Source organism: Arvicanthis niloticus, chromosome 1 (assembly GCF_011762505.2).
Source record: "Arvicanthis niloticus isolate mArvNil1 chromosome 1, mArvNil1.pat.X, whole genome shotgun sequence".
In the NCBI taxonomy this organism is placed as follows: Eukaryota; Metazoa; Chordata; class Mammalia; order Rodentia; family Muridae; genus Arvicanthis; species Arvicanthis niloticus.
In genome coordinates, this window is record NC_047658.1 from 145,377,603 (window position 1) to 145,396,226 (window position 18,624).

The window sequence follows — 18,624 nt, forward strand, 5'->3', positions numbered from 1 at the left end:
AGTAGGTGAGCAGGCTGGAGAGTGGCCCTTCTCAGTGATCCAGTTGCTTTAAACCTCTTCCAGGCAGCTTGACTGCTTTCTGCTTTTCCCAGGCTGCAGTTCTGAGTCTTCTTTGCAGCTTAGCTCCTCTGAGAGTCTTTGTTGCAGCTAAGTTTACCTGAAGTCTTCTTTGCAGTCCAGCTTCCTTCTGCCTGGGAGGAACTCTCAGCTTTTCTTGTTTACTCTGGCAGGGATGTTTCAGGGACTTCCTGAAGCTAAGGGTTTTTTTGTTTGGTTTGGTTTGGTTTCTTAGTTTTTTTTTAACCTTTCTGCTTGAGGAGCTTCCTTGAAAAATGGGATGTTTCAATATAGGATGAAACTGTTACATAACATTTGTCAATTATTGGAGTTAGTTCCTGTGCAATTTTAGTTTTTACCTATGTCTGTCTTGAAGCAATGTGGTGGATAGCCCTAGCCTCTTGTTGTCATGGCAATTCCACTCCCGGGAGGGGCTGCGAAGGAGGAGTGAATCTTGTAAACCTTCTGTCCAATCAAATTTGTTAAATAAAGGCTACAGCCAGTGATCAATTTGTTGCGGTAAATCTCTTGCCCATAGGGAGTCTATAGAATAAAAGACACAAGTCAATAAATATCAAATGAATGCTGCATGCCTAGATTGGGCAGATTTACCATTAAACTACACTATTCCCCTGCTAAGAGAGCTCTTAACAACTTGCGGTTTCCTAGGTCAAGGTCTTCTTCCTTTCCCCTTCCACCAACTGCCAACCCCCAACTCTAACGGCTCTCCTCCTCTTATCTTCTTTCCCTGCCTCTGGCTCCTCCCACTCCTCTTCCACTGCCCAATCACTGGCTGTAGCCTTTATTTAACAAATTTGATTGGGCAGAAGGTTTACAAGATTCACTCCTCCTTCGCAGCCCCTCCCAGGAGTGAAATTACCATGACAAGAGGCTAGGGCTATCCACCACAACTGTTACATAACATTTGTCAATTATTGGAGTTAGTTCCTGTGCAATTTTAGTTTTTACCTATGTCTGTCTTGAAGCATTTTATCCATGTTTTCCTGGAGCAGTTTCAAAGTCTGAGCTCCTAAATTAAGGCCTTTGATCCATTCTTAATTGATTGTGTGTGTGTGCGTGTGCATGTGCATGTGTTGGGTAAGAGATAGGGCAATAGTTCTTCACCGGATATAGTTTTCCATGTAGAAAAAAAAGGTCTTTTCTTCAATGTATGTTTTTGATGTCTTTGTCAAAGATTAGGTGGCATTAACTGTCTAGATTTATTTCTGGCCCTTATATTGTATTCTATAGGTCAATTTTTGTGTCTCTGTCAGTAGCATTGTTGAGAACCACACTGGCCCCATGTTCGGGAGCCAAAAAATGTCTCAACCCGAGCAAAATGTTGAGGCCTGGGCTGTCCCGCATTTGGGTGGCCACTGTATCCCAGCCCAAGTTGCCGCTCCGGTCCGCGGGTCAGGGTTCAGCAAGAGAGAGAGTGAGGACAGACTCGAAGAATGGAGACCAGACAGAGTGTGATTCAATCCCGTTTATTCTTCAGTCTCTCTTCTTCTCTCCAAGTCCCAAGTCTTGAGTTCCTAGTCCCTAGTTCCTAGTCCCTAGTGCCTCCAAGTTCCAAGTTTCTTCTTCCAAGTGCCAATTGCCTAATGTCTAATAACTAACTCCAAGTTGTTCTCTCTAAAGTCTCTCATTCTCTCATCTATAGTCTGATTCTCTTGCCTTTATATGTCTCACTTCTAAGCCATGCCTTTTGGTCACACTTTTAATCATGCCCTTAGGTCTTGTCTCTAAATCTGATCTCTACACTTCTAAGTCACTCTTAAGTTATACACCTTTAATCTCACACACCTTTAATCTCACACACCCAAGGTATCTAAACCAAGATTATCGGAGTGTGCTCAGCTGTTGTAGGCTATTGTAATACAAGTCTCATGTCAGGGTATATGGCTCAAGATGGCTGCAAAGCTGATAGCCACTTTCTGCTAAAAGTCGGCCCCCAACATAGCATGGTGTGTGTGTGTGTGTGTGTGTGTGTGTGTGTACAGCATATTCTTCCTTGTTTTTATGAGTTGAACCTGTAATTTGCTTTCAGTAATACCACCCTTTTTACAGTATTAATTCTGCTAATCTACCAGCTTGGAAGGTCTTCCCATCTTTTGATAGCTTCTTCATTTTCCTTGGGGCTTTACTGTATCTGTTGCAGAGACCTTTATTGGTTAGGATTCTTTTCTTGTATGTTTTGGAGGTTTGGTTTTGTTTGATGGGGGACAGGAGGACGTCTTAATTTGTTTGTTTTTGAAACAAGATCTCACCATGTAGCCCTTGATGTCCTAATATTCACTGTGTAGACCAGGTTGATACTGAATTCACAGGGATTCCCCTGACCTCTTCTAGAGTCCTAGGATTAAGGGAGTGAACCATCATACCCCATTTCATAGGTGTTTTTAAGCAACTCTAACTGAGTTGTTTTTCTCGATTTCTTTCTTTATAGTTTAACTACTGACATAAAGGAAAGCTACATACTGACTTTTGTACATTAATTTTGTATCTTGCTACTTTACAGTGTTCACCTGCACTTTTGTAACTCTTTGGAAGTGTCTCATTTTACCTAGTTCATCTTCTCTGAGTTCAGAGGTTGAAGGAGCTGAATGAGGGCTGTGTTATTCTGCTGTAACCCATACTTCTGATGGCCTAAGTGTCACTTCTGCTTTTGTCTGAGCACCTTCTTATTTTCTTATTGGGCATCTCGCTTTTGAGAGCTTACACCTCCAGTGTGGCTTATTTCGAAGAGAACAAACAATGGTACCTGTCACCACAAAACCACACCATACAAGAAAAGGAAACGAGGAAAGTCCAGTGGGATGCCATTCTTGCATATAAATCAGAAAATTGTACTACTATACGCTTTAATATAGAGTTATAGTTTATTTAGGGTCAAAGTTGTAAATACACCCTGTGGAGGAATGGAGCAGGGAGTGGGGGAAATGGAAGAGAAACAAGATTAAATAAACCAAAGAAAGTGTAGGAGTAAAAAGTGTAATGAAGGGTGCGAGGGAAAAGCAGGAAATCAGAAAAATAAAATGAAGAAAGGCTCTGTGGTCACTGGCAGACCCATGATCAAAATGTGATAAATAGATAAGTGAGGGAAAAACGAGGAAAAATTAAAATCTGATAGCTTTTTAAGTTAATGTGTTCAAAACACTACTAAAAGTGCAGTAAAAAGAAAAGCTAAAAGGGATACTGTGGGTGACCAGAAAAAAAGAGTGTCCAGAAAAACAAAATTGTGTAAATGTATAAAGGATAATAAAAAATGAATACATAAAGCCTTTTAAAATATGATAAAATAAAATAGCTGTAAAAAGCCTTTAAAGGGGGATTTGGTACCCAGTTCCTCTCCTCCACACTGGGATTTGTCTGTCTTACACTTGAGTTGGTCCTGAGCACATGTCACAACTGCTGGAAGTTCATGTGTGTCCAGAAAACATTGAAGTCATTCTCCATCTCTGGCTCCTAGAATCTTTTCTTCCTCTACAAAGATCCCTGAGCCATGAGAGATGAGCATTCCAATGTCTCTTCTTCTCTCTCATTGGCTAGTTGTGAGTCTCTGTGTCAGTTGGGATCTACTGCAAGAAGCTTCTCTAATGAGAGAGGAGGGATGCACTGATCTATGGGTATGGCAATAAATCATTAGCAGAATAATACCATTGGTTCTCTACTAGGGCCCAGAGGAGATGTTGACATTTAATTACTGCTGGGAAAGAAAGCAGCTTTCTTCATTTGAGTGACTCCAGTATATTGAGCACACTCCAGGGAGACACTACACCAGTAGTAGTTGGCTAACACGAACTGGGTCAGGGGGTGGCAAAACTTTGGTTGGGTGGGAAGGAGCAAGAGAATCTGGGAGGACTTAGGAGAGGGGAATGCATATGATCAGAGGGTATTATATGAAAGCCTCACAGAATTAAAGAAAGCATTGTTAAAAAAAAAAAAAAGGAAAACACACAGGAGGAAAAAGGAAAAGGTGAAGGATTAGAGTGAATTCTTTCTGGGACCTTGAAAATGTGAGAATGCTGGTTATATATAGACCAGGGAGAAGGTAGGTCAGACTGTAGGTATATGCAACAGGGAGAGGACCCCTGAATGTTTTACTTTTTTTTATAGTTTATGCAGGCACTGGGCCTGTTTGAGGCAAGCATCTGCTATCAGTCAGAGCTGCCTTGTCACCTAGTATCTTCTCTTCTTTGCACACCAGGGCCCTCTGCTGGCCACACTTAGCTTTGCAGTCTATGGTCTAGGCACGTTCTCCAGGACTCCCAAGAGTCCTCCACTCATACTTCATAGGGTGGCTAATGTAGCTCAGGGGCTCCTCTCAAGTTCATTAGGAGTAGAAGAAGCAGTCATTCTACTTAGATTTATACAGGTAAACCTGCCTTTGTGCTTTCAAAGTGCACTCAGCTTTAATTACCCTGCTGGAGGGATACAGCTTTAGCTGTCAAGGGGTCTACTGCAACTCCATGGCAGCATAGTAGCTCCAGAGGTTTCTCTATTTGCTGACCTTGGGATCAAGGCTGTTAAAGGCCAGAATGGCTCTCGGTTGATGAGTTCTGCTCCCAGTCACTGAGGGTAGAACCACCTCTTCCTATACACTTTTTTCTCTGGCCTTCTGCCACGTGCCAGCATCCAGCCTTCACCTTCCCTACAACTTCCCCCAAGACTGTTTCTTACCCCTGGGGCTAGGGCCAATTGAATCTGGTTCCTCAACTTGTGAGTCTTCCTTTTCTTTAGCTGCCAGGGTAGCCCAGTTTTAAATGACAGACTCCCATGGGATGGGGTAACCTTTCAGAGCTGGCTGAACTCTCTTCTAATGCTGGCTCTTCCCACCAAAGAAATCACTCTCTCAGCAAGACCTACAGCTGGAGTTGAGGCTCACAAGAAGTGTGGATTTGTCTGTGGTTGGGACTACCAGTATCTTCTCTCCAGAGCCATCTGATTATATACCTTCCAGATGACAGTTCTGTTTCTGCTTTCCTGTGCCAGAGAGCCCAGTCACCAGTGCTGTGCTTAGTGTGGCGGTCTTCTGTTTCTCTGCACCTTTCAGATGTCTTATTGCCCCTTTTATGGATTTCAAAATCTTTTCCTCTCTTTTAGTAATTCTCTCTGTGTGTGTCTCTGTCTCTCCTCTCTCTCTCTCTCTCTCTCTCTCTCTCTCTCTCTCTCTCTCTCTCTCTCTCTCTCTCTCTCCCTGACACTTCTTCATAGGGTCACAGGGAGGTAGCTTCTAGTCTGCATCTGACATGGAAGTTACCTCTTACAAGAAATGTATTTCCACTTTTCTATTTATTCCCTTCCCTTTTCCTCATCACTCAATCATCTATATCCTAAGAACATTCTCTTCCACTGTCCAGTTTCCAGATCCTGTTGTAAGCATCCTGAGGATGGGGGAAGAAAACCACAAAGATGCAAATATTTATTTCACAAAGCTGGGAAGACGTATTGAAATCCTCACTTCGAGACCTTTGTCCTAAGTAGTGGAAGTAATTTCCTGGCCCTTAAGTGACTGATACTCTAAAAAGAAAGTCCTGGATACATGGCAGGGAGGCAGGATTTCATAGGTTTCCCGGCAGCCATCCCAGCAGCCACTGTTTCTTTATTTGCCTCTGTCCAGAGCATCTTGTGAAAATGCCCCATTCAGAGCGTCTTAAGCTTAGTGTTTGCAGGTCCTAACAGAAATTGGAACTGGGCTTTATTGAGTTAAAAAAAAAAACTGATAGCCTCCAGACCCTGTTCAGATGACAATGCCCAACTCAGTGAAAAAGATAAGAAAGGAAGAAATAAAGGAAAGAGGAAGAAAGGGAGAAGGAAGGGAAGGAAAAGGAAAGAATAAAGGAGAGAAGAAAGGAAAGGAAAAAAAGAAAAAAATCAAGCAATCTATCTCATGATTCTTCAGTTTACCCAGCATGCAGTGTGTTAAAATTCCTCTCAAAGCCTTCAGCTGCTCCTGCCAGAAAACCCAATAGGAGTACTCATAGAAACCCCAGGAAAAGTGATCATAAAAAGCTCATGCCCACAGAGCTAGAGAGATAGTTCAGCAGTTAAGAGCATTGGTGGCTCTTCCAAAAGACCCGAGTTCAACTCTCAGCACCCACACAGCAGATTACAACTGTCTATAACTCCAGTTCCAGGGGATCACACATACGTACACACACACACACACACACACACACATACACACACACACACTCACTCCAGACAGACATGTAAGCAAAACACTAAGTGTGTTTGCTACACTAGCATTAGGATCTGAGTTCAGATCCCCACCACCCATGTTAAAACAACAACAACAGCATGTGTGCCCATAATCCCGGCACTGAAGAGTTGGAAGCAGGATTCCCGGGACTTGTGGACTATCCACTTTAGTTGAATGGTGAACTCCAGGTACAGCGGGAGACCTTGTTTCAAAAACTAAGGTAAAGACCGATTGAAGAAGAGATTACCAACCTCTGGCCTTCATATCCAAGCCCCCCCCACCCCCCACTCACACACACACACACACACACACACATCCAGGGTCTCAGCAGAAAATGAATAGAATGAAGAGACTACCCAAATGCCACTGACGTTTTATAGTGTGCTTGTACGTCCTCTGTACAGATAAGGAGGTGGCCAGGAAGCTGAAGACACTTGCTTAAGTGTCTTAGTTAAAGAGCACAGCCAGTATATGAGGCTGAGCAGGAGCTTCTGCCTGGCAGTATTAAAGACGTTAACTGGAGAGGAGCTAATCCTTGGCTTCTCTCCTTACTACTTCTTTGGACCTGTAACAGTTCTTGTTTTAGTTAGGTTATTGCTGTAATAAAATACCATGACCAAAAACAACTTGGGGAAGAAAGGGTTCCTTTTAGCTTAGAGCTTGTAATCTGTTATCTAGGGACTTCAAGGCAGGCACTCAAGAAAGGAATTGATGCAGAGGCCATGGAGGAAGCCTACTTACTGGCTTGCTCCTCATAGCTTGTTCAGTCTGCTTTCAGATGCACCCAGGACCATCTTCCCAGGGATGAGTTGGGCCCACCCAAATCAATCACCAATCAAAAAAAAAATGCACCTCAGGTTGCCCATAAGACAGTCTGTTTGGGGATATTTTCTCAGTTGAGATCCTCTCTTCTCAAATGACTCCAGCTTGTGTCAAGTTGACATGAAGCAAGTCAGCACTGGTCTCTTTTGGAAAATAATTGATTAAGTAACTAAATAACTAACTATAACTGAGAAAATGATAAGTTAATTAAAAGCACAATTTTGCAAAAAGATAAAACTTAAAAACAGTGGGGTTTTTTTTATCATGGGAGTAGTGACAAGTCATATGGAAAAGTGATATTCTTCTGTCTTAAAACATAAAATTTACTCATCATCTGTTGGTGATTCATGTTCAAGTAGTCATTGTAAATGTCTATAAAGTAATAAACAGTTACAAAAAAATATGTAAGCATGGTGACAAACAACCTTTTGTCACCTAATATGAATTTTTCATCCGGTATCCCTAGAAAAGAGGTCAGGTGTCAGTTTCTGGTTTCTAATGTGGGATACCATAGAAGCTGTTCAAAAGCGGGGTTAAAATCTTCTTTCCATTTTCATGCCTAAGAGTGATGAGGTGGTTTCTCTGCTAGCTGACCATAGCTTTGATCTGCTTAACATTGCTTGGTTCATAAATAAATCTTAATTTTCCATCTTCTCCATTTTCGTAAACCCACAGAAAATTGTCTCCCAGGGGAGTCAGGCTCAGAACTTCATAAAATCCACTCTATCTTCTAAGAGACAAAAGATAATAGTAGCTTCCTGCATAAAAGAAATTTATTTCATTACATACAATTGTCAATTTTATTTTGGAAATTAACCCCTAGATGAATGCTTTTTAATGGAATTATTACCATCTGGCATTAGTTACCTTTGTATTCGAAAATAAATACTGATGCCAAGAAAGACTTCCTCTCTGCACCCCCTACACACATGCATAGCTTACCTCCTCTCTGAGAAGCACAGACAGCCCCCAGAAAAGCCATATTCTTTTCTTCTATCTAGATGAATTTTTTTCACAATACCTGTAGTTTTTCACTGGAAAAACTTTGTTAAATTAAATTAAAATCAGAAATTCTATGTCTAAACTACCAGGTTATGTTTTAATCATTACCAATGCTCACAACCTTTTTCTTTCAACTTTGGTTGGTGGTTGGTTGGTTGGTTGGTTGGTTGGTTGGTTGGCTGGCTGGCTGGCTGGCTGGCTGGCTGGTTGGTTGGTTGGTTGGTTGGCTGGCTGGCTGGCTGGCTGGCTGGTTGGTTGGTTGGTTGGTTTTTTTTTTAATAGAATGCTACATTGTAGTTCAGACTATCCTAAAAGTTACTGTGTAGCTGAGACTGGCCTAAAATCATGGCAATCCTCCTGCCTCAGTCTCCTTAGTGTTGTAATTACAGGTATCAGCTACCCCTCACCCCAGCCATTTCACTTAAACATCTACCACCAAGAAAAATGTCACAGAAAAAACATGATAGTGGTCCCAGAGAGAAATTTAGATGTGTTCTTTAAAGAAAGCCATTCCAGGGAAACAACTGGCTGGTCAACCTGGAGCAGAGGTGGTGGAAGAGGTCAAATGAGTGTTGACTGTTTCCGTACCTTCATTCATAGTAGTGTCCTTTACTGAGCCAGACCTGGAGTTGGGTGCACTTGTAACCTTTGCTCTGTTTGATGCCTCCCCCTGCTTTCTGAGGTGAGCAGCAACTTCATTAGTAGATAAGTGGAGAGAGACTTGGAGTTTGAATGTTTTGACAAGATCACACAGAATACAGGAGCAGATCCACACATTCTTCTCATTGTGACTGCAGAGGGCATGAGACACGAGGCAGTTGTGGAGATACACATGAGGGTTTGATTTCTTTCCATTGTCACTGACAGCACTTTCAGAGGGGAGCTAAGTTACCCATACAAGATTTTATTTCTTTTTAATTTTTTATTATAACACGTGACATCAAGAAAATTGGGTGAAATCTTAGGTGTTTGAACCTAAACACGTAAAAACTGGTTTCTAATACCATTCTTCAGTGAAAAGAAGCAAGCTCCTTTAGGTAGATGTCTGGCTGTGGGATGGAAGCAGAAAGTGAAGAACCTGGAGTGTCTCACAGTGCCACAAAGTAGCAAGTTCTCAAAAGCAAAACAACAAATCATCCAAGCACACGGATCTGAGTCTGTGAAAGAAGCACACGGGGAAAGAGCTCCTAGTGGGCAAAACAACCAAATAAATAAAGTAGGATTAATTTATAACTCACCCAAAGCATTAGCTAAATATCCATAAGTCCATACAGTAAGGATCTGGCATGCCAAACTGATAAGGAAGCAAACAAATGGGGAAAAGGGATGAATCTCCTGTGCAGAATTCCAAAAATGTGCTACGCAGTTTCTCCATTCCCCAGGAGGTGGAACATAACACCTCTCTCCTTCAGCGTAATCTGGACATAGTGACTTATATCCAATTAGTATATATGGAAAGAATCTTTAGAAAATAAATTAATAAATAATAATAATACAGTGGGGCATGAAGAACACTACTTCAGTCATGTTTGAGGTCCACATCAGTGGGCTGTCATGTTAGAAGTATGTGCAGTTTATAAAGTGTGATAAGGATGATACTTTATTGCTAAACCATTCCTCACCTAACCCCATAATCTTGGTCTAATTTCGAGCAAAATATCAGACAAAGCCTAACTAAAGCTCCTTCTCCAAAATACCCAGTTGTAGTTCTCAAAACTGTCAAGAGTACCACATAGCATGCCTTGATGCCTTGATAAGTATAAATAAGTCACCCAATGTTGTTTAGCATTTTATATTTCCCATGCTTATTTGCATCCATAGCAGGATGAGAAAACCGTCTATTGTATGTAAAGAGCAGACTCTGTGTTGGTCCCCTTCTGGTTATAAGATAAAGCAAATTTGTATCTTTTCCCATCAGGTTTATAATTGGAGATTTGCTGGATTCAGAAAATGACATCTTTGAGAAGTCCAAAGAGTGTGACCCTCATGGATCAGAGGAGTCACAGAAAGCCTTTGACCATGGCACGGAGCTCATCCCATGGTACGTGTTGTCCATCCAAGCAGATGTGCACCAGTTCCTCTTGCAGGGGGCCACTGTCATCCACTACGACCAGGACACACATCTCTCCGCCCGCTGCTTTCTTCAGCTGCAGTCTGACAATAGCACCTTGACCTGGATGAAGCCTCCCACTGCCTCCCCAGCTGGTGCCAGACCCAAGCTTGGTGTGCTTAGTAACATGGCTGAGCCTGGCAAGTTCCCATCACTGGGCAACGCTGGGGTGAACGGCCTGGCAGAGGGAATCCTGGATCTGTTTTCAGTGAAAGCTGTGTACATGGGACACCCTGGCATTGATATACACACTGTGTGTGTCCAGAACAAACTTAGCAGCATGCTTCTGTCAGAGACGGGGGTGACGCTGCTCTATGGGCTTCAGACCACCGACAATAGATTACTGCACTTTGTGGCGCCAAAGCACACAGCTAAGATGCTTTTCAGTGGATTGCTGGAACTCACTACCGCTGTGCGAAAGATAAGGAAGTTCCCTGACCAAAGACAGCAGTGGCTTCGGAAACAGTATGTCAGCCTCTATCAGGTAAGGGGTGCATCCAGCCCTCTTCCTTGAGTTGTGCAATCCTCAGGACATACACTTGGCATTTAAACTACTAGGCTCTCAGCCCTGTCAGTTACTCCTGTGTATACTTGGGCAGCTTTCCTTAACCTCCCAGGGGCACAATATCCCTGTCTAAAAACTGAAAATAGCTGAACTTGTGCGTAGGGTGTCTATGAGACTTGACAGAGCTCACAGTGTGTAAAGACAACATGTAAATTACTATGCATGTCTGCTCATGGTGGGTCCTCTTGGCATTCTGTGTGAAAACAGTGACTGATCACTGCTCTTCTCATATCTGGACAGGAAGCCACCCATACAACTGAAGGTCTCAGCTGAAAGCACCAGAAGTCGAACATAGTGGCACATACCTATAATCCCAGCACTTGGGAGGACTTGTGTTAGGTGATATGTATCCATTTTGGTGTATCCAGAACAGTTTGTTTGCTTGTACTGCTTTCAGAGGCCTGTGCCTGGTGGAATGATGGCCATCCATGGGTACTGTGGCATGTGCCTATGTATTCTCAGCTATTGTGGAGACCAAGGTGACAGGATAATAGTTGGAAGTTGGCCTGGACAATAGCAGAAGTTTGTGTTTAAAACAACCTCAAGGGGAAGATTCTGATTTTTTGTTTTGTTTAGCTTTGGGGGGGGGGGGTGGCTCATGCATCTATCACTGGTTAAGGGAGTATATTCCACTTTGCCAGATCCATCAATATCTATTAGAAAATTGATAAAGTAAAAGTTACGAAAGAAAGAACTAGACATAAGGGTCACAGATGTAAATCACATTACAAGTGATCATCTAAAGACTTCGGTATCAAGCGTTCATGCTGCACCCTGGATACAAAAGGTGGAGTTCATAGATTAAGTCATAAGAGCAGATAACCATTAACCACTAGGGTAAAGAAACAAATATGTACACAAAAAATAATTTAAAAATCATCTTTATTATCTGCATATTATTTGCAGTGAATCAAAATCTATTTACAAGGGCTGGAGAGATTGCCAGTGGCTCGAGCACATGTTGTTCTTGCAGAGGTCCCAAGTTCAGTTCCTAGAATCTACATTAGGAGTCCCACAAGGGCCTGCAACTTCAGCTTCAGAGCATCTGACACCCTCTCCTGTGCTCTAGGGCAATACATGTGCTCGTTTATACGTGTGTACGCACATACACACACACACACACACACACATATACTCATTTTTAAATCTATTTACAAATACTACCTAGGAAGTAGAAAGGAGGGCTACCCTTAAAAGGTTACATTCTACAAACATTAAAAGGTAGGTAAGTAGATAGATAGATAGATAGATAGATAGATAGATAGATAGATAGAATTTTTTAAAGCTACAGGAAATGGTAAATGGAAATAAATTTGAGGAAAGTATTGAAGGTTGACCTAGAACCTCATAGTTGCTAGACGACTTCCCCAGAATCATAATGTCAAAGTCTTAAAGATTTCTGAAGTACTTGCTGGCAAGCACAGAACCAACTGAACTCCAACACCAGCCCCTAATTTGTAAAGTCTTAATGAATTTTCCCACCGTGCTAGTTTCTGAATAACCTCTGAGACCAGGATGGAAAGTGTTTTGGGTTGGGTTGGGTTGGGTTGGGTTGGGTTGGGTTGGGTTGGGCTGGGTTATCCCAGCTGTTGCTGAAGTACATCAATGACCCAGGATGTAATCAATCAGAACAACTGAGGACACAATCAGATCCTTAACAGGAAGTTCCTAGAGTCTGAAACAGAACCACTTGGGTGGCCAGATCAGTAAACACTTGAGCTTACCCACATGGGAATTTACTGGGGCCATTAATATGCATTCCCTGTTGCCGCTTGCTTGTGTGTTCAGCGTATGGTTCTTTGCAGGAGGATGGTCGGTATGAAGGTCCCACCTTGGCACATGCTGTGGAGTTGTTTGGTGGTAGGCGATGGAGCACTAGAAACCCCAGCCCTGGGATGTCAGCAAAGAATGCTGAGAAGCCCAACATGCAGAGAAACAACACCCTGGGCATAAGCACCACCAAGAAAAAGAAGAAAATGCTCATGAGGGTAGAGTGAATTCACTTATTAATCATCATACCCAGCCTTCTACCATGGCCGTGTGGCCTACATTGCCATAAGCCACCTAAGTCATTTGAGTTAGAGACAAAATAAATGATGAATCAATGGTAGCAAGGGCTTACCACAAACCTCTAAGGTGCTAGGGTCAGTGTCAGGAATCAAGCAAACACTGTGGAGAAACCAAAGTCCTTAAAAATCTGCATCGGCTTACACACGGTAGATATAAGTCATTATTAAGTCTCCTGCAAAGCGCTATATTAGTAGAGAAAATATGGGGCTGAGAGGCGGACAGTGAGGGCCTCAGAGCAGCAGACACATGGTGGGTCTTGAAGTGTGTATAGGAGTTTTCCAAACACAACACAAAGTACCTGCCACAGAGGAGAGAGCAGAGAGGGGAAACGGTTCTGCTTATTCCTAAAGGTCTAAAGCATAAGTTCCATGGCAGGCAAAGAGGACTGGAAAAAAAAAAAAAAAAAAAAAAAGGTTGTAGAAGGCATGGTCGCTGACTCCTGTAATCCTAGTGTGTCAGGGGCTTAGGCAGGAGCATTACAGTGAGTTCAAAGCCAGCCTGAGCTATGGAGTAAGACATGTCTCGAAATGAAATAAACCAAAATAAAATAGAGAGAGATCACATTTATGAAGGCGATATGAATGATGAATGCTGTATATGAAACAAATTAAGATAATCAGCACTGTATATTATTGATTATATAACATATATTTTCATTATGACATGTGTCTCATAGCTATCTAAACAGTCTTTGCTCTTTCTACTCTTTGCTCATGGGAGGTTCTTGATGGTTCGTAGAACTTTATAGCTTCGCATTGTGCATGTCCCCACAGATTCCAGGGTTGTGCATCCTTTTTTCAGCCTCCTTTTCTAGGTGGGCGGGAGTGGGGAGAGATGGTGCTTTCCCCGGTGAAAAGCACGCTGGGTAAAATGGCCTGCTCTCACTTGGGCAGCCTTAACGTAGGTCTTTACTGGTCTCACCAGATAAGACAAGACTGAAGGACACAGGTTAGAAAGCAGAACCCTATCTGAGCAAGGCGTTCAGGGAGAACAGTACAGTTCGGGATTCACGGAGACATTTCTGTTCCCAGGGAGAGAGTGGAGAGGTGACAGACGATGAGATGGCTACCCGCAAGGCCAAAATGTACAGAGAGTGTCGAAGTCGGAGCGGCTCAGATCCTCAAGACGTTACTGAACAAGAAGAGTCGGGTAATGCAGGGCGCTCACTCTGAACTTTTCTGTTTTACTTTTATGGGGAAAGTAAGGTTTGGCTTTGTACTATGATTTTAATTTGATATCATAGAAATAATATTTTGCGGCTCTTTTAAAAAACATTCATGTGTGCACATGCACGTGCAGGTGCCTTTAAAGGCCAGAAGAGGGCATCGCATCCCCCGGAGCTGGAGTTCCAGGCAGTTGTGAGGTGTCTGATGTGGGAGCTAGAAATGAAACTAGAGTCTCCTGCAAGGCCAGCAAGTGCTCTTAGCTTCTGAGCCATCTCTCCAGCCCCTGGTGGGAATTCTTAAGATAATTTATTTATCTTGGTGAGATACAAAACCCAAGAGGTATTCCTATGAGCGCACTCCACTTGAAAGAAAATTGTCATTGGCTTGCCGTTCTTGGTAGATAATATTAGCTATATAGGATACAACTGACCGGATGTTAGTGCTTTTAAAAATGTTCCTGGACGTCATGGCCACACCCATGACCAAGACATTTATATATTCTTTGCTAAGACCTTGGGCATCTGTGTACTTTTTTAAGCTCAGAGACGATGCTAGCTTGTAGCCAGCTGACACACACCAGATTGGCCCATTCATCGAAGTACTTTTATATTTCTTACATAAAATCAGTTGTGTAGGATGTTTTGATGATACTTAAGGAAAAATAGGAACTAAGTCATCACTTCTTTTTTTTTTCCCTTTGATCCCCACAGAGGCCAATGTCATCACTAACCCACCCAACCCCCTCCATTCCAGAAGAGCCTACTCTTTGACCACCGCTGGGTCCCCCAACATGGCTACCGGGATGTCATCTCCCATCAGGCCAGTCTCTTCCCCTGTGCTGTCTTCTTCAAACAAGAGTCCACCCAGGTGGGGCCTTAACATGATGAAAGAGAAGGAATCTTTATATCACTCCAGCTATATGGAAAGGCCTGTGCCTTGCTCTCTGTGCAAAGTTCGAGTTCTAACTCACAACTAAAGTGAAATCCATAAAAGCCCTAATTGATTTTTCTGATTTTCCTGAATCTGTCTCTCATATTACTGTAATCCCTTCTAATTGTTTGAGAGAATAACCCTTCCAAGGTCAGAGATAGTCATCAAAAGCAAGTTGTGATTCTCTAAATCTTCACTGTCTAGCTGACTAGCCACTAACTACCTGTAGGCATGTCATATCAAGCTTCAATTATTCAAAATTAAATTAAACTGGAAAATCAGTTCCTCAGTCACATTTTCGCTGCACCACGGCCATGGGTGGCTAATGGCTCCTGAGTTGAATGCTGCAGATAGATAGAGAACATGTGTGTCCCTGCAGTAGAGAACATGTGTGTTCTTGCAGCAGACAGAGAACACGTGTGTCCTTGTAGCAGAGAACATGTGTATCCTTGCAGCAGACAGAAAACATGTTTCCCTGCAGCAGAGAATATATGTGTCCTTGAAGCAGACACAGAACATGTGTGTCCCTGCAGCAAATAGAGAACATGTGTCCTGCATTAAGTTCTTTCAGGTAGCACCATGCTAAGGAGAAACAAACTTGAGTGTGAGCTGCCTGACCTTACTGATAGTTGAGATACGTGTCAGACTTTTCTGACACGTGCCTGGAGAAGTAAATGTAAGTAAAGCAAATTGGATGTGTTTATCTCACCCCAAAGCTGGGACTGTTGCAAATGATGGTGTAAGGACCCTAGACATTAAAGAAGGAGAAAGAGAAGGAGAAGTGAAGAAGGAAGAGGAAGAAGAGGAAGAGAAGAAGGGGGAGAAGGAGGAGGAGAAGGAGAAGGAAGAAGAGAAAGAGGAAGAAGGAGGAGAAGGAGGAGAAGGAAGAGAAGGAGAATGAGAAGGAGGAGAAGGAAGGAGAAGGAGGAGGAGGAAGAGGAGGAGGAGAAGGAAGGAGAAGGAGGAGGAGGAAGAGGAGGAGGAGGAAGAGGAAAAGGAGGAGAAGGAGGAGGAGGAGGAGGAAGAGGAAAAGGAGGAGAAGAAGAGGAGGAGGAGGAGGAGGAGGAAGAGGAGGAAGAGGAGGAGAAGGAGGAGGAGAAGGAGAAGGAAGGAGAAGGAGGAGGAGGAAGAAGAGGAGGTGGAAGAGGAAAAGGAGGAGGAGAAGGAGAAAGAAAGAGAAGGAGAAGGAGGAGGAGGAAGAAGAGGAGGAGGAAGAGGAAAAGGAGGAGGAGAAGGAGGAGGAGGAGAAGAAGAAGAGGAGGAGGAGGAAGAGGAGGAGGAGGAGAAGGAAGAGGAGGAGAAGAGGAGGAGGAGGAGAAGAGGAGGAGGAAGAGGAAGAGGAGAGGAGGAAGAGGAGGAGGAGGAAGAGGAAAAGGAGGAGGAGAAGGAGGAGGAGAAGGAAGAGGAGGAGGAGAAGAAGAAGAGGAGGAGGAGGAAGAGGAGGAGGAGAAGGAAGAGGAAGAGGAAAAAGAAGAAGAAGAAGAAGAAGAAGAAGAAGAAGAAGAAGAAGAAGAAGAAGAAGAAGAAGAAGAAGAAGAAGGAAGAAAACAACCTCTGTCTTTGCTGGTGGTGGCAGCACATGTCTTTAGTTTCAGCAGTTGAGAGATGGAGGCAGGAGGATCACTGTGACTTGGAAGCTGGTCTGGCCTACATAGATAGTTCCAGACTTGCCCACACTCTATAGTGAGACTGTGTCTCAAAAACAACAGCAAGGAAAACAACAACAACAACAAATCAACATTTTCAAAACAGAAGTAATTATAAAATGAAAAGCCACCAAAGGGAGCTGGATTGTAGCTCTGTAGAACCCACATGAAGCAGATGCTGTGCACTGTGCCACAGAGGAGTGGGTCTCAGCACACAGACATAAGCTTTGTCAGTGTTCCTTTCTCCACACACTACACACATGGGCACAGTTACAGACACGCTCCACAAAACCGATATTTGCTTTACACTGGTTAGTGATAATAACTCTGTAGTAGATTATCACTTAAAGGGGAGAATTCTCTCCCATTGAGTGATAAAGTTGAACTTCAGTCTTCATGTATTCAAATCCACAGTTGGTAGAAACGGGCCAAAGTCTAGATGACTCTCCGTTTTTTGCTCTAGCAACTTTTCTGTAAATTTAGATTTATAATAAAACTAAAATCTGAAAATAGTTGAAATCCTTTATATTTCAGCCTATACAGAATCCTGGATATATAAAATAGACAAATCACTTAGGTTAAGAGTGGTTTTCCTTTTCTTTAAGTCACATGTGAGCAGAAAAAGGCAGAACAGAGTGAAGGAGGAAAGTCATTTGGACAAGAAACGAATCTGCAGGATCCAAAGTCAAATGCTCAGCCCCAGGGGGAGGGGCCAGTCCCTCCTGGCAAGACAAACGTTCTAGGACACAGGAAGATAGAAGTAACGGCAGCTTGAATTATTTTAAAGGAAAAGCAAGACTGAGTTCTAAATCTAAGAAGGAGAGACTAGATACAGAATTTTCTAGACAGGAACCAAGGATGGAATTAAAAAAAGAGGAAGACAGGAAACTCACTGGTTTAAATGCAGTGTGTTTCAATGATAAAGAACTATTTATGTCTTCCTGAACTTGGACCCTAAGCTGCCCACACCACACACAACTGTAAATCTATCTGTTTGTGATGCCTTCCTGTCCAGAGAGGTGACTGTCAGATCTTAAGACTCAATAATTCTCCGTGAGTGAACACTGGTAGCACAATTGAAAATAGCACTGGCCACTCAGTGTTCTTTGTACTTTCTTATATATTAACACTTGAAATGTCCCCCTGGAGGGAAATCTAAGCCCTCCTCAAAAAAGAAAATAGAAAAAGAAATACCCTGTTAATTGATTTGACTGAAAGCCATAGACAAAACATTTCTTCTACTACTCTTTGAGTAATCCACACAGAAACTAAAAAGTGTGGTGAGACAGCCAGCCTGAATATCTGCCTGAAAGCGATGATGGTTTTATGGTGAATGGATGAAGCCTTGGCAGGTGCAGACGGGCTCCAGGGATTGGCTTCCTTCCATTCTTCAGATTTTTCTGACTCACATTTTCCATTAATAATAAAAGCTCTTCCCTGTTTTCATTGAAGAAACTGGTTTAAAAAAGGAAAAAGAAAAACATTTACGCATTTCAAACCTCCTAGATGTGTTTCCATAATTTAGAATACAGAAAAGAACATGAATTGTTTCCCATAGATTATGAATGAGGAATTTGATTATCTTTAAAAAAAAAAAAAAAAAAAAAAAAAAAAACATGACTTTTCTTCAGACACACTGAATTTAGGAGACTTCCCTCTGACTTATCAATCTGTGCCTTTAGAGAACTGTTTCATTAATGAAGGAATATTAATCCCAGCATTTTGTCCCAGTTGAGTAAACTGGAAACACTGTTACCAGTGCATATTTAGTCCCTCTGACGCAAGTATTGGATATAGCACCATCCCCCACCCCCTTTGCATATATTGTCATCAGAGACTGTCTGTTGAGGCAGAATGACTTGGGGGTGTGCACTTGCCAATGACGGCCATGTTTCTCTGCAGTGCCTGGAGCAGTAGCAGCTGGCATGGGCGGATCAGAGGAGGAATGAAAGGCTTCCAGAGCTTCATGGTCTCAGACAGTAACATGAGTTTTGTTGAATTCGTTGAGCTGTTTAAATCATTCAGGTAGGACACAGTCTCTCTTCTTACTC

The 18,624-nt window shown here is 42.7% G+C and overlaps 1 protein-coding gene across 9 annotated transcripts in view; it reads left to right on the forward strand.

Annotated features, from left to right (window-relative positions):
- Plce1 (phospholipase C epsilon 1) overlaps positions 1–18,624 on the forward strand; it is a 300,715-nt gene that overhangs the window by 219,888 nt on the left and 62,203 nt on the right. For 7 of the 9 annotated variants that reach the window (XM_076920180.1, XM_076920138.1, XM_076920149.1 and 4 more), the window contains 5 exons: positions 10,005–10,680; positions 12,567–12,749; positions 13,863–13,980; positions 14,708–14,864; positions 18,476–18,598. In XM_076920180.1, coding sequence (XP_076776295.1) covers positions 10,005–10,680; positions 12,567–12,749; positions 13,863–13,980; positions 14,708–14,864; positions 18,476–18,598 — 1,257 coding nt within the window. The remainder of the gene's footprint in view (positions 1–10,004; positions 10,681–12,566; positions 12,750–13,862; positions 13,981–14,707; positions 14,865–18,475; positions 18,599–18,624) is intronic. The other 2 variants (XM_076920157.1, XM_034497226.2) reach the window with 1 other exon arrangement.